This window comes from Entelurus aequoreus, linkage group LG18, assembly GCF_033978785.1.
Source record: "Entelurus aequoreus isolate RoL-2023_Sb linkage group LG18, RoL_Eaeq_v1.1, whole genome shotgun sequence".
Lineage (NCBI taxonomy): Eukaryota > Metazoa > Chordata > Actinopteri > Syngnathiformes > Syngnathidae > Entelurus > Entelurus aequoreus.
The window spans coordinates 15,611,707-15,628,944 of record NC_084748.1 but is presented as its reverse complement, the minus strand read 5'-3'; the positions used below and the strand labels follow the sequence as shown (position 1 = coordinate 15,628,944).

General features: G+C 38.8%; 1 protein-coding gene across 5 annotated transcripts in view; it reads right to left on the bottom strand.

Annotated features, from left to right (window-relative positions):
- LOC133633853 (voltage-dependent T-type calcium channel subunit alpha-1H-like) overlaps positions 1-17,238 on the bottom strand; it is a 160,403-nt gene that overhangs the window by 71,905 nt on the left and 71,260 nt on the right. For all 5 annotated transcript variants that reach the window (XR_009821842.1, XR_009821843.1, XM_062026598.1 and 2 more), the window contains exons 10-11: positions 13,073-13,165; positions 12,293-12,848 (exon numbers count right to left, since the gene is read on the bottom strand). Coding sequence is in view for 3 of the 5 variants with exons in the window: in XM_062026598.1 (XP_061882582.1) it covers positions 12,293-12,848; positions 13,073-13,165 (649 nt within the window). In the remaining 2 variants the exon portion in view is untranslated. The remainder of the gene's footprint in view (positions 1-12,292; positions 12,849-13,072; positions 13,166-17,238) is intronic.

The window sequence follows — 17,238 nt, the reverse complement described above, 5'->3', positions numbered from 1 at the left end:
TCTTGTTTGGTGTGGGTTCACAGTGTGGCGCATATTTGTAACAGTGTTAAAGTTGTTTATACGTCCACCCTCAGTGTGACCTGTATGGCTGTTGATCAAGTATGTCTTGCAGTCACTTACGTGTGTCTGCAGAAGCCGCATACAACATGTGACTGGGCCGGCACGCTGTTTGTATGGTGAAAAAGCGGACGTGACGACAGTTTGTAGAGGACGCTAAAGGTAGCGCCATCACGACACGCCCTTAATATTGTTGCCCGGGTGAAAATCGGGAGAACTTCGGGAGAGCGGTTGCCCCGGGAGATTTTCGGGAGGGGCACTGAAATTCGGGAGTCTCCCGGAAAAATCGTGAGGTTTGGCAAGTATGGAATAATGGCAGGAAGTGGAACATGCTGTGGTATACGCCGATCCACAGCATCCCAAACATGCTCAATGGGTGTCATGTCCGGTGAGTATGCTGGCCATGCAAGAACTGGGATGTTTTCAGCTTCCGGGAATTGTGTACAGATCCTTGCAACGTGGGGCCGTGCATTGTCATGCTGCAACATGAGGTGATGGTCTCGGGTGAATGGCACAACAATGGGCCTCAGGATCTCGTCACGGCATCTCTGTGCTTTCAAAATGCTATCAATAAAATGCACTTTCTTTCGTTATCCATAACATACCATACCATAACCCCACCCCCACCATGGGCCACTCCATTCACAACGTTGACATCAACAAACAGCTCTCCCACACAACGCCACACACGCTTTCTGCCATCTGCCCTGAACAGTGAACACGGGCAATCATCCATGAAGGGAACACATCTCCAATGTGCCAGACACCATCGAATGTGAGCGTTTGCCCACTCAAGTCGGTTACGGCAACGAACTGTAGTTAGGTCAGGACCTTGATGAGGACGTCAGGCATGCAGATGAGCTTCCCTGAGACGGTATCTCACAGCAGAATTTCTTTGTTTACCCAAACCAATTGTTGCAGCAGCTGTCCGGGTGGCTGGTCTCAGACGATCATGGAGTTGCACCTGCTGGATGTGGAGGTCCTGGGCTGGTTTGGTTACATGTGGTCTGCGGTTGTGAAGCCGGTTGGATGTACTGCCAAATTCTCTGAAGCGCCTTTGGAGACGGCTTATGGTAGAGAAATGAACATTCAATTCAAGGGCAACAGCTCTGGTGGACTGTCCTGTAGTCAGCATGCAAACTGCATGCTCCTTCAAAACTTGTGACGTCTGTGGCATTGTGCTGTGTAATAAAACTGCACATTTCAGAATTGCCTCTTGTTGTGGGCAGCCTAAGGCACACCTGTGCAATAATCATTCTGTTTAATCAGCATTTTTGATATGTCACACCTGTGAGGTGGGATGGATTTTCTCGGCAAAGAAGAAATGATCACTAACACAGATTTAGACAGATTTGTGAACAATATTTGAGAGGAATATGTGTCAGAATAATTGTATCTAAGTTATCACAAAACTTTGTGTTACATTGAGTTCAGCTCGCCCGGCGAGAGGACACAAGCTGTCTTTGATCCTACCAAGCAGAAGGCTTCTAAAACTTCACTGTGTAGGATGGGAAGCAACATGAAGGTGTTCTGTTTCTTTGATGTATTGTAATCCACAGAAAGATTTTGTCTTGACCCGAGAACACTGTGTTTGAATACAGGAAAATAAAACTTTCGTCAAGTGGTTATTTGGTGTAGGTGGAGTCTGCGTACCACAGTCTGAGAATCGCTGCTCTAAATTGTACACAGGTAGCGGAAGTTCAGTTTTTATGAGTTGTGTTGACCCCCTTCCAATCTTTGTTTACGCACCTTCATTTCATTTGCGGCGGAACAAAAATAGTCGATAACACTGAAGCTGCTGTCGGGACACTCGGTGCAAGAGGGGGCGGGGTTACGTTTTATTAGAAAATGGATATGTGTGTGTGCGTGTGCGTGCATGTGTGTGCGTGCGTGACTGTGTGTGTTGGGGGGGAAGTGGGCAGAAGATTTGTGCACAATCATTAGCGAGCAGCTCGGGGGAAAGAAGAGAAAAGCACGTCTATGACATAAAAAACCAACAGTAATCTGACACGAGTGCTTCCCTCGCCGTCGTCACGACTACCGAGGAGTGAGGCGGTAAATCCAATCAAGTCGCACCGTGATGTGTAACTGTACATAATGTGGGCTGCAAGGAAACTTCCTGCCTGCAGACATCAATTATAATGAATGCATTCCAAGCTCAAGGAAACACAGTCTGTTTTTTTTTTCTACTCGCTTGTTTGCGTCCCGGCTACAATTAGAATTTATTAGTGGATTATATGAACATTTGATGCGTCTTATGTAACGCTGATGCTGCTGTTGTGCAAGTCGTCAATTGATGAAATCGTCAAATACGGGGCCTGATCGACTTTGCGTATGTTAAAAGAGTTGTGAACTTGATAGCGCACAAAGCTGATGTACTAAACTTGTCAGCGGAGGATTGGGTCTGTTACTGTACGTTAGCAGAATCAGGAGCGCAGTCTATTTAGCGTGCCTGTCGTCATGAATATTGCAGAATGCATGCTTATCATTAGAACGGCCGCAGTACTGGGAGGAGAAAAAGCAACAGCAACTATTTAGCTCATGCAGTGTGATTTTGCAAGACTAAAATTGCTCTGAGGTTGCTGTTCAGTACATCTGGAAAGGACGTGCAAGCTGGCAGTTGTGCAAAAATATTGTGTGTATGCTTGTCAACGTATATGGATCGTCAAAAATAATAATACTAGGCATATATTGTACAAACAGTATTATTTGTCTATACAATTGTTATAAGTACACCTCTGCATAACAATGTACAATACAGGCCAAACGTTTGGACACACATTCACCTCATTCAATGTGTTTTCTTTATTTTCATGACTATTTACATTGTAGATTGTCACTGAAGGCATCAAAACTATGAATGAACACGTGGAGTTATGCACTTAACAAAAAAAGGTGAAATAACTGAAAACATGTTTTATATTCTAGTTTCTTCAAAATAGCCACTCTTTGCTCTGATTACTGCTATGCACACTCTTGGCATTCTCTCGATGAGCTTCAAGCACACCATTTCAGGTGACTACCTCTTGAAGCTCATCGAGAGAATGCCAAGAGTGTGCGAAAAAGTAGTGAGAGCAAAGGGTGGCTATTTTGAAAAAACTAGAATATAAAACGTGTTTTCAGTTATTTCAGCTTTTTTTGTTAAGTACATGACTCCACATGTGTTAATTCATAGTTTTGATGCCTTCAGTGACAATCTACAATTTAAATAGTCATGAAAATAAAGAAAACACATTGAATGAGAAGGCGTGTCCAAACTTTTGGCCTGTACTGTATATTTATTAACATTAAAGAGAACAAAGTAAAGAAATACAGATCAACTTGTAATAAATAATACCTGTATTAACATTGTTTTTTATATATATTTAGAATGCATCAATTTGCCTGACGCAAAAAATGTTTTAATTCTTATTAAAACCCAAAATTTTTGGACTGACTTCAACCATTTGATACTGAAAAATTAAATTAAATAAACTCAATAATTATTAATAAATTCGACCACAGCAACAATTTGTGCTGATTTTTTTTTCAATCAATAAATATGAAGAAGTCCGGATTAATGGCTACAATGAGCAGGGTTTGAAGCATGATACTGATAAAGCACCCACTATTGAAGAAGGACTGGGTTTTTTTTACAGTAAAGACATTGATGTTTTCAAAAATGTCTACATTAGGTTTAACTCCGACTACATTTATTCGACGTAAATGAAAACACTCCAACCCGAACAGTTCAGTTCTGCAACGACTGATTGATTGAATTGACTGATTTGATAAGAAAAACAGCTTCAACTTGTACTGTGTCTCATCAATTACTCGTTTAATGAGTGTCACTAATAAAAACGTATCATGGAGTATAAATACCCAGAAATAGATTCCGCATAGCCACTGCAATAGAGCGTACATAAGAGCAGTTTTTTCCCCACCTTTTTTATTCATGCAGACATGTTAAATGTGCAATTTCAATGTTGATGATGTGCATTAATTAGAAAAATGATTGAAGGTGACGGAAAGCAGAATTGTTTTGGTCTATTTAAACTATTTTCCCTAAAATACACAATGAAGCTATAAAGTCTGTTTTATCCGATTACTTCATAAATGGAACAAACTAATGGATAGATTACTTGATGACTGTAATAATCGATGGCTGCAGACCTGCTAAACACACAGGGAATCAATTGTTTTTTAGGACATGTCTAGAGGAATACTACGTACACCTAACTCAGACTACAAATGTACTATCTAGTCCTTGAGTACAAACTAAGGAAGTCTGCTAAAAGTATTTTAGAGCAGGAGTTGTTAACCTTTTCCACTACAGACGGCCCCGGAGCTCACTCAAGTATTAACACTGATTTAGTAATCTTACTCTGGACCTACTTACAATTTATCAGGATAAGCCTTGTCACATGATATGAAAGCGTGTGTTAATCACAAAGATGATTATCAAGGCTTAGGTCAGTAAGTAAGGGGACTCCTGAAACTGATGAAAAATAAATGGACACACAATCACGCAGTGCTAAAATAATTACATTCGAACTAAATTAATTAAAAAAAATAATAATAATCATATACAGTACAGGCCAAGTTTGGACACACCTTTTCATTCAAGGCGTTTTCTTTATTTTCATGACTATTTACATTGTAGATTGTCACTGAAGGCATCAAAACTATGTGGCGTTATGTACTTAACAAAAAAAGGTGAAATAACTGAAAATATGTTTAATATTCTAGTTTCTTCAAAACTATTGTTTCGCACACTCTTGGCATTCTCTTGATGAGCTTCAAGAGGTAGTCACCTGAAATGGTTTTCACTTCAAAGGTGTCATAGTTTTGAGGCCTTCAGTGACAATCTACAATGTAAATAGTCATGAAAATAAAGAAAACGCATTGAAATGAGAAGGTGTGTCCAAACTTTTGGCCTGTACTATATATTTTATCCTAAATAAACTGTCTATAAAATTAAAGTGCAAATTAAAATAAAGCTTCACCACCTTAGTCATATTTTTTGCACTGAAGAAACTTCTCTATGACTTTAGCTCCAGACTTATTCTGTTTGTTTGTTATTGTCATTACTGCCAGAAGTGGTGGAAAAAGTGTATTACAACTGAGTACCGCTGCGGCCCACACAGACTACAGCTGTGAAACAGATATTTTTGGCGGCCTCTATGGGGCGCTCGCAACCCAACAATGAGCCTCTGTGGTTTAGAAACACGGATTTAGACAACCCGAACAGTCCAGTGGCGATGGATTCAATGCCCTGAGAATACACTGAACTTCATGAACGACGACATTCAGCGGCAACATAGGGAAGCAGCTTCTTCGGGCCCTCGGTCAGCAGTCCAGAGATGAGAGGTATCGCACTTTTTAGTCCCTCTCTATAGAACGGTCTGTATTACCTTATTCAACAGATTAAAATCATCCAAATTTGGAAGTTTGTGAATCGATTCAAAATGGTTCACGTCCGAAAAGCGATGCATCTAAGAATTGGCATCCCCCTCCCACTACCCGCTAGTGCCAGGTGTGAGAGAGCATAAATGTTCCCTCATCAATGACACCATCAATCGTGATGAGGGAACATTAATGCTCTTTCACACCTGGGATTTTCTCCTCCAGAGACCAAGGAGCAGCAGGGGGTGGGTCCGTCAGTGGTACCTCAAGATATGAGTGCCTCAACTCACCAGTTTTTAGGGATAAGCGCTAACTGTTATGCTTTTGGTTGCGAGCAAAAATTGGGGTAACGTGCATCCCCACTGCTAGTTGGCGTGGCGAAAGTCACAGTGAACCCCTTACATATACGACCAAAACAGCCGGTCTTGCTAGCTGATAGCTCGAAATGTACACAACTTTGTTTTCCAAGCATGGGAAGGAAGAAAGATAGTGCGAAGGACAGTGCTGAGAAGAAGTGGCTATTCATTGAGTTAAAGAAAGAAATAATCCAAAACATGAGAGCGTGTGTAGCTAGCTAAAATAATATCTACACTACCGTTCAAAAGTTTGGGGTCACCCAAACAATTTTGTGGAATAGCCTTCATTTCTAAGAACAAGAATAGACTGTCGAGTTTCAGATGAAAGTTCTCTTTTTCTGGCCATTTTGAGCGTTTAATTGACCCCACAAATGTGATGCTCCAGAAACTCAATCTGCTCAAAGGAAGGTCAGTTTTGTAGCTTCTGTAACGAGCTAAACTGTTTTCAGATGTGTGAACATGATTGCACAAGGGTTTTCCAATCATCAATTAGCCTTCTGAGCCAATGAGCAAACACATTGTACCATTAGAACACTGGAGTGATAGTTTCTGGAAATGGGCCTCTATACACCTATGTAGATATTGCACCAAAAACCAGACATTTGCAGATAGAATAGTCATTTACCACATTAGCAATGTATAGAGTGTATTTCTTTAAAGTTAAGACTAGTTTAAAGTTATCTTCATTGAAAAGTACAGTGCTTTTCCTTCAAAAATAAGGACATTTCAATGTGACCCCAAACTTTTGAACGGTAGTGTACATATCGGAAATGTATCAATGAATATATGGAGTAGCTGCTGATTGTGTGTTTGACTGAAAAGCAGCTGGAAGGAGATACTGTAGAAGTCCACCCTCCAACGCAAATACTGTGCATTTACTCTTTCAAATGTTCTTGTAATCAGACCATATTTTCGGTATATTAGATGGAATCTTTACCTGACATGTTTCGACTGTCATCTGCAGTCTTTTTCAGAAGTGTCACCTGACTAGATTAGATTCCATCTAATGTACCGAAAATAAGGTCTGATTACAAGAAACATTTGAATGAGTGTATGAATAGAAGACATAATGAAAACTTTTGAGCAATACTGTACAATATTATTTTATTATTTCAAAAAACTACTTTGCTTGTTTGTACTACATTCTATAGTATTGTTTTTATACAATATTTCCTATCTAAAAGTTAGATTTTCTTATTAAAAGACATGCTAAATGTTAAAATTGTGCTGTTCTGGGCGGGCAAGCACCGATTAAATTGATTTAATGGCTGAGGATACAAGTTTTTCGAGGTCACAAAACCAATTAAACTGGTATCCTGAGGTACCACTGTACTATGCTAAGTGAAGACTATTATTATATATTATTTATTATATTATTATAATATATTATTATATTATTTATATCTGCATCTTTTTGCTTTTTTATCCTGCACTACCATGAGCTAATGCAACAAAATTGTGTTCTTATCTGTACTGTAAAGTTCAAATTTGAATGACAATAAAAAGGAAGTCTAAGTCTATAACTTGTCTTAGATGTTTCAAAATTTAGAATCTAATTATGAAGAAATCATCAAATGACTACTTTTTTTTATAGCTTTCTATAAGTAAATATCCTGTATTTTTCGGACTGTAAGACGCACCCAAATTTATTTCATTTTTTATAAAATCAACAGTGCGCCTTATAACCTGGTGCAACTAATGTACATATTAATTCTGGTTGTGCTTACCGACCTCTAGGCAAATTTATTTGACACAAGGTGGAATAATGAAAGTGACCAGTAGATGGCAGCCACACAAAAGGGGTATGTGTGGACTGTAGGTTGATGCCTGTTCAATAAATAACGCTAGCAAGTACCTGTAACACCGAAACTTTAAATGTCCCATTGAGAATATAGAACAACAATCTGTGAAAATGTTTTAGTACGACTTTGGTAAGCTACGAAACCGCACCGTTTGATGGAACGCGGAGCATTACGGCTACCGTAGTCTGACATATTGTGCTTCAACATACGGGTCTCATTATGGTGTGCGTATGAGGACTCCAAAATGGCACCTATTAGGAGACAAATTATCTGGAGTTTTGTACAAAACCAACTTTCCTTACCTGTTGTTTCCTGCTGTTGTGTATTTGGGATCTGTATAAGTCCCGAAAATTTGAGCACGTCCGCCATTCTAGTCAATAAGCTCCTTCTTTTTCTCTATCTTCTTGTTGTGGGGCATTCATCCTACGTTGTTGCCATTTCTAATATAAAGTAGCGTATAGTTGTAACTTATATCTGTCAGTAGACTCGCTATGGAAGCGCTAAAAACTTCCGGTACAACAAAGATGACGGGGAGAAGACGTTGTCAAAGTGGAGGCACGTAGATTGAGAGATATAGATAGTCAGAAATTGACTTAAAGATGCCTGTAAAACATAATCTATGCAACATTTTGACCAAAGAACCACCATTACATGTTATGTAGACCACAAGGAAGTGTTTTACATGTAGAAAGAATCATAATATCACCCCTTTAATGCGCCTTATAATCCGGTGCGCCTTTTATATAAAAATATACCTGAATAGATCCGCTCATCGGCAGTGCGCTTTATAATCCGATGTGCCCTAAAATCCGAAAAACATGGTACGAATTTCAATTTTATGTCTTAGATGTAGAAGAGTGTAAGATTTCTAATACCTTTAGTATTCCAATATATACTGCAAAGCCTTAAACAAAGCCTCTTTTGTTAAGACGACTGAAAATAATAACTTCAACGGGATTATGTCCTTCCTCAGATGCTGTAGTGGAATATTTGTTTACTCGTACTTAGCTTGTTGACAAGGTGTTTACACAAGGTGCTTTTTTTGTTGGTTTTTGTTTTGAACACGTACGTAATTACCTATGGCACATTGGGAAGCATTATCATATATATATTTTTATATGTGTGTATTTATGTATATATATTTATTTATAAATATATACTGTATACACATAAATATATATATATATATATATATATATACGTGTGTATATAATTATATATACATTATAGTACATAATTATAATAATACTAAATGACATGATATTATCTTCAAATCTTGCTTTCATCACTTATTAATCAAGTTGAGTGTTTTATTGTTCATATGCATTACTATGAAAAGTGCTTAAAAATAGTCTTTTCAGGAAGATCTTTGAGATAAATATGCCCCTTAGCCTCTTCTCATGTTTCAGGAAACAGTGTTTTTTTGTTTTTTACACTTGTATAATTGTTTAAAGGCCTACTGAAAGCCACTACTACCGACCACGCAGTCTGATAGTTTATATATCAATGATGAAATCTTAACATTGAAACACATGCCAATACGGCCGGGTTAACTTATAAAGTGCAATTTTAAAATTCCCGCCACACTTCCGGTTGAAAAACTCCTTTGGATATGATTTATGCGCGTGACGCCACAAAATCCACGGAAGTGGTTGTACCCCATCGACCCGATACAAAAACCTCTTGTTTTCTTCGACAAAATTCCACAGTAATCTGGACATCTGTGTTGGTGAATCTTTTGCAATTTGTTTAATGAACAATGGAGGCTGCAAAGAAGAACGTTGTAGGTGGGATCGATCGGTGTATTAGCGGCTAAGTATAATACTTACAGCAACACAACAAGGACTACTTACTACGCCTAGCCGATGCTTGCCGCCAAACCCACGGATGAAGTCCTTCGTCGCGCCGTCGATCGCTGGAACGCAGGTGAGCACGGCTGTTGATGGGAAGATGGGGGCTGGCTGACGTAGGTGGAGCGCTAATGTTTTTATCATAGTTCTGTGAGGTCCGGTTGCTAAGTTGCTAAATTAGCCTTAGCGTCGTTAGCAACAGCATTGTTAAGCCTTAACAGGCTGAGAATTTTTAACCGTGTAGTTACATGTACATGGTTTAATAGTATTGTTGATCTTCTGTCTATCCTTCCAGTCAGGGGTTTATTTATTTTGTTTCTATCTTCATTTGAGAACGATGCTATCACGTTAGCTCAGTAGCTAAGTGTGTCACCGATGTATTGTCGTGGAGATAAAAGTCACTTTAAATGTCCATTTCGCGTGCTCGACTCTCATTTTCAAGAGGATATAGTATCCGGGGTGGTTTAAAATACAAATCCGTGATCCACAATAGAAAAAGGAGAGAGTGTGGAATCCAATGAGCCAGCTTGTACCTAAGTTACGGTCAGAGCGAAAAAAGATACGTCCATCACTGCCTCTCTAGTCCTTCACTGTAACGTTCCTCATCTACGAATCTTTCATCCTCGCTCAAATTAATGGGGTAATCGTCGCTTTGTCGCTCCGAATCTCTCGCTCCATTGTAAACAACGGGGAATTGTGAGGAATGTTAGCTCCTGTGACGTCACGCTACTTCCGGTATAGGCAAAGCTTTTTTTTATCAGCGAGCAAAAGTTGCGAACTTTATCGTCGATTTTCTCTACTAAATCCTTTCAGCAAAAATATGGCAATATCGCGAAATGATCAAGTATGACACATAGAATGGATCTGCTATTCCCGTTTAAATAAAAAAAATTCATTTCAGTAGGCCTTTAAATGTAACTTAAAACATTGCCTGTATAGTTGTTACAGGTTTTTTTGATGTCTACATTTTGACTCCGGAACTGATCAATTCAGGACAAATTGCGTGCGAATGTTGAATGTGCGCGAGCAGCGCAATGCGCGAGTCGAACTGAAATGCTAATGTTAGCATGTACCAAGTTACACGACTCTGAGGCATACACAGGTAAAATTAGCTAAAAAAAAAGCTAACATGCTAAAATTTAGCTGGTGTTAAAATACCAAGTTATATAACACTTATATAACACTTATATAGCTGCCAAATTAGCTTAAAAATTAGCTTAAAAATTAGCATGCCAGCGTTAGCATACTAGCATGCTAACAGTTAGCGTGTGTCAAGTATCAAGTTATATGACAGTGGTGCATGGTGGAAAAATTGGCTAAAAAGGTTAAGCTGATAATATTAACATTCTAGCATGCTAACAGTTAGCATATGTGAAGTACCAAATTATATGACTCTGAGGTAAACGGTTGAAAAATTTGCATAAAAATTGGCATAAAGACTTAGCATGCTCGTCACCTTTGCTCCTTCTATTGTGGATGTGAATATATCATTTACAGTTATCCTTCTTCAGGTTGCGCTTCAAAGTTAGCAAATTTGCTCTATTGCTGATTTAAAAATATAAATATTTACATATTTTTGGCCAAAGTCAAGTAATTTTTGTATAAAAAATGGCTAAATGAACTAAAAATATCAATACTACAATAGTATGGGCCACTAGATGAGACCCAACCAATCAGAGTCTGCTGTTCATTATCGTGGCCACTGATTGGCTCAGCCCCAGAAAGCATTACTATATCGCGTAAAATGGGTCAAATGAGGAATCTCAGAGTAAAGAAAAACATTTAAAAAGCCAAAAATAGGTTTTGATTAGACATGTCCGATAATGGCTTTTTTGCCGATATCCGATATTCCGATATTGTCCAACTCTTAATTACCGATTCCGATATCAACCGATACCGATATATACAGTCGTGGAATTAACACATTAGTATGCCTAATTTTGTTATGATGCCCCGCTGGATGCATTAAACAATGTAACAAGGTTTTCCAAAATAAATCAACTCAAGTTATGGAAAAAAAATGCCAACATGGCACTGCCATATTTATTATTGAAGTCACAAAGTGCATTATTTTTTTCAACATGCCTCAAAACAGCAGCTTGGAATTTGGGACATGCTCTCTCTGAGAGAGCATGAGGAGGTTGAGGTGGGCGGGGTTGGGGTGGGGGCGGGGTTGAGGTGGGAAGAGGGGGGTAGGGAGTAGCGGGGGGTGTATATTGCAGCGTCCCTGAAGAGTTAGTGCTGCAAGGGGTTCTGGGTTCAATTTGTTCTGTTGTGTTTATGTTGTGTTACGGTGCGGATGTTCCCCCGAAATGTGTTTGTCATTCTTGTTTGGTGTGGGTTCACAGTGTGGCGCATTTTTGTAACAGTGTTAAAGTTGTTTATACGACTACCCTCAGTGTGACCTGTATGGCTGTTGACCAATTATGCCTTGTATTCACTTGTGTGTGTGAAAAGCCGTAGATATTATGTGACTGGGCCGGCACGTATGGGCAGTGCCTTTAAGGTTTATTGGCGCTCTGTACTTCTCCCTACGTCCGTGTACACAGCGGCGTTTTAAGAAGTCATAATTTTTACTTTTTGAAACCGATACAGACCATTTTGAAACCGATACCGATACTTTCTGATATTACATTTTAAAGCATTTATCGGCCGATATTATCGGCAGTCCGATATTACCGGACAACTCTAGTTTTGATAATGTTTGATTTATAATTAGGAATTCCTATTTCGAGGTGTTTCATTTATCACGGTCAGGCTTGGTTCCAATTAAGAGCAATAAATGAGGGATAACTTTGGTCATTAAAGAACGTGAGCATGTGCAGATATTGAGACATCTCACCGTGTTCCAACACCAGCTGTGGCAGCCTGTTGACAGTCTCCATGGCAACCAGCCTCTTGTGATTCGGACTCTTTGCATCCAGATGAGTGAGGAGTGGCGAGATGACGGGGTAATTAAATCCATTCCCTGCGCCGCTGAGGCCACGCTCCGGCGGCAGCGTGTGGCGCTGGTGGTACACCTGATGAAGGTGCGAGAGGTCGCCGGGGCTGTGACCCGAATGCCGATGGGCCAGCCCGTTGATTTCCCCGGCCCCGCCCCCTCGGGGGCTGAAGCCGCGGTCCCGCCGGCACACGCACGCGCAGCGCAGGCGCGGGGCGGCGCGGGCCACGAGGCGGGACAGGCGGCGCCACGCCTTGCGGCCCAGGTGGGCCAGGTAGCGGATGATCTCCTCGTAGCAGCTGCCCGGTTGGCTGTCGCTGGCCAGCGTGGAAGCCGATTGGTGGAGCTGTCGGGCGCGCTGCTCCGATTTCATTAAGGCGTGCTCCCGCTGCTTGGTCTCGGAGAACTGGGTTGCTATGACGACCAGGCACAGGTTGATCATGAAGAAGGATCCCACCTGGACGTGATAACACGTGCGGTCACACCTGGATGCTTATCTACAACGCAGCATATGCTACACCGTCACATCTCTTATCGCGTAACGTGACGTGCAGGAAGAAATAGGACACATCAGATAGATCCTCTTTGAATTCAACCTGCCAGATACGGCACTTGATGTGTGTGTGTGTGTGTGTGTGTGCGTGCGTGTGTGCGTGTGTGAGCGTGCACGTGGTTACTTACTATAATGAGGAAGATGAAGTAGATAAAGTTGTAGAAAGAGTGGGCATCCATTACGTAATACATGATGTCTACCCAGCCTTCCAGAGTAATTACCTGGAAGAAAACACATGCACACACACACACACACACACACTGGTTATCATTTGGAATGGGGACCAAGTTTTTGATCATCATTTGCGGGGACCACCCTTTCTACAGGTTGTGGAGGCATAACAAAAATGAGGTCAAATGTCCACTGCCCAGTTAGTTCATACACGTCTTTAAATCTCTGGATTGATGAAGTAATGTGCCGATCATTCTTACCGGGGACCCTGGGGAAAAAGAGTTAATATGGTTCATGGGGACCAAATTTAAAATAATTTTGCATAATTCACACAAATTTGTACGTGACTACTGAGGACCATTTGAAAAATAAAAAAAGAGTTCAAAGGAAATATGACATGATCCTCAGAATACAGCACTACAGCTGTCCTCTTATAGGAAGTTTCACCACTTAAATCACTTAAATCAAATCTTGCATCTTCTGTGACATTACTGAAAACTGCTATTTAGCAGTAATGAAGTTGTCTGCAACTCCACCTACCATATATAGAAGGATGGAACATTCTGAATGTTAATCATAATTTAAGGTAATAATGTTTTAGAATCATGCTGTATGAAAATGTCATCCTAAGGAACACTAAACCAGATTTTGTTTTTGGAAAAATATATTAGTTTTAACTAAGGATGGATACCATACAGCGGTACCAGCTACAGCCCGATGAGGGGGCTGCTGTGCAAATGTCTCACACTCAAACTAACCAGTAAACATGTTTTATGGGCCAAAGCTTAAAAATCACTTAGGCATCTTCAGAATGGATCTGACTATCGTTTAAAAAGGTTTCCCTTTAGGGGACCTGTTTTTTTGTCCCCATACCGTCAGAGGTCCCCTAAAAGTGACTGTGTAAACAGAGCGATGTCCCCATTAAGTAAGCATTGCCAGAACACACACACACACACACACACACACACACACACACACACACACACACACACACACACACACACACACACACACACACACACACACACACACACACACACACACAAACACACACACACAGCAACATCAGTACTGTATAGTGTTCAAGCAACAAATACAATCGAGTAGTTTTAGTTTATTTTTAAATACCGGAGTCTAGCACTATTATTTGCAAGCCAAGCGGACATTTTTGAAAAGTACAAAAATTCCATAAAAGTACTACAGATCTCATAAAGGGGGCGGCGTGGCGAAGTTGGTAGAGTGGCCGTGCCAGCAATCGGAGGGTTGCTGGTTACTGGGGTTCAATCCCCACCTTCTACCATCCTAGTCACGTCCGTTGTGTCCTTGGGCAAGACACTTCACCCTTGCTCCTGATGGCTGCTGGTTAGCGCCTTGCATGGCAGCTCCCGCCATCAGTGTGTGAATGTGTGTGTGAATGTGTGAATGTGGAAATACTGTCAAAGCGCTTTGAGTACCTTGAAGGTAGAAAAGCGCTATACAAGTATAACCCATTTATCATTTATCATTTATCATAAAATGGTACGTTTTCAACAATTTGACATGTTGTCTTCTCAGATGTACCACAATAGTGTACTGGAGGTGTGTTAGCTTGCTGCTTTGATGCAGTTTAAAAGTGCTTTTGGTGCCCTTTTTTGTGTGTCTGTAGCTTTAATGCTGATGAGCTGTGTTTGTCTCCAATAAGCGCTATTGTGTACTTCATCCATTTTTACATATACTGTACACACTGACTTTATAAAATATGCCCTATGTCACATAAAACAAGGTAACATTAAAGGGAAACTGCACCTTTTTTGGAATGTTGCCTATCATTAACAATCCATAAACTCCAAAACCAGTGAAGTTGGCACGTTGTGTAAATGGTAAATAAAAACAGAATACAATGATTTGCAAATCCTTTTCAACCTATCTTCAATTGAATAGACTGCAAAGAAAAGATACTTAACGTTCGAACTGGAAAACGTTATTTTTTGCAAATATTAGCTCATTTGGAATTTGATGCCAGCAACATGTTTCAAAAAAGCTGGCACAACTGGCAAAAAAGACTGAGAACGTTGAGGAATGCTCATCAAACACTTATTTGGAACATCCCACCGGTGAACAGGCTAATTGGGAACAGGTGGGTGCCATGATTGGGTATAAAAGCAGCTTCCATGAAATGCTCAGTCATTCACAAACAAGGATGGGGTGAGGGTCACCACTTTGCCAACAAATGCGTGAGCAAATTGTCGAACAGTTTAAGAACAACATTTCTCAACCAGCTATTGCAAGGAACTTAGGGATTTCACCATCTACGGTCCGTAAAATCATCAAAAGGTTCAGAGAATTTGGAGAAATCACTGCACGTAACATTGAATGCCCGTGACCTTGGATCCCTCGGGCGGTCCCGCATCAAAAAGCGACATCAGTGTGTAAAGGATATCACCACATGGGCTCCGGAACACTTCAGAAAACCACTGTCAGTAACTACAGTTTGTGGCTTCATCTGTAAGTGCAAGTTAAACTGAAACGGCACATTTGTCAATATAAACAAGTATCAAATAACTCAATTGACATATGACTTACACATACAAAGTCTCCAAGGCAGAAGCGTATTAGAAAGTAACCAGTAACAAACGTGTCGGCATCATTCAACTTAATGCATCATGAGCTTACCGTCATGAGTTATTGGGGCCACTAGGTGTCATTAAAACACAATTACCACACTACCGCTACTTCAACTTAAGTATGTCGATAAATATATTTTATATACTTTCATTTGATTAAATTAAATATAATAATTAAATATATATGTGTGTATATATATATATATATATATATATATATATATATATATATATATATATATATATATATATATATATATATATATATATATATATATATATATATATATATATATATATATATATATATGTACCTACATTTTTTATATATATATATAAATATGTATATATATTTAATTATATTAAATGCAATAATTAAATATATATACATACATATGTATATATTTACAAGCGGTAGGAAATGGATGGATGGATATAAATATATATATATATACACACACACATATTTATATATACATACATATACTGTATATATATGTACCTACATTTTTATTATATATATAAATATGTATCTATATGTAATTATATTAAATGCAATAATTAAATATATATATATATATACATACATACACACACACATATATACGTATATATACATACATATATACTGTATATATATAGATATATATATACACACACACACATATATATATGTACCTACATTTTTTATATATATATAAATATGTATCTATATGTAATTATATTAAATGCAATAATTAAATATATATACATGTATACATATATATATATATATATATATATATATATATATATATATATATATATATACATATATATATATACATACATATATATATATATATATATATATATATATATATATATATATATATATATATATATATATATATATATATATATATATATATATATATATATATATATATATATATATATATATATATATATATATATATATATATATATATATATGTCCATTCCAGATAGTTAATAATAAATATGTTAGTGTTTTTCCTACCTACCATGGTTCTCTTGTTTGACTAATTTCACTTGATCAAACCTTTTCTGACATTCCACACAACTAAATAATAAAAGTATGTACTACGATTCATACTGATATCGTATCGGATTAATATTGATATTGGTTAAAACTAAAGGCTCCAATGTCGGTATAGTATCAGAAGTGAAATAGTTGCATTGGGACACCTGTAGAAAAAATTGCGTACATTTGGGGCTGACCCGGATAATTTCTACTACATTACCTTACATTTATGAGCTTTAACCCCCGTGTGTGCATGCTAGCATCCCTGCCTCCACCCGCAGGGACAAAGACAGTGGATGACTGACAAGAGGGTTCACTTTCTTTCATTTTGCACGAAAGGTTCCTGTCCGGATCGCCGTCTGGATTTAGGCCAGGCAGAGGTCTCCACTATCCGGGGGTTTTGCTAGTTTTAAGATGTGTAGCGAAGCCTTTTAAAAAAATTTTTTTTTTTTACAAAAACCTTCTTTACTTTACC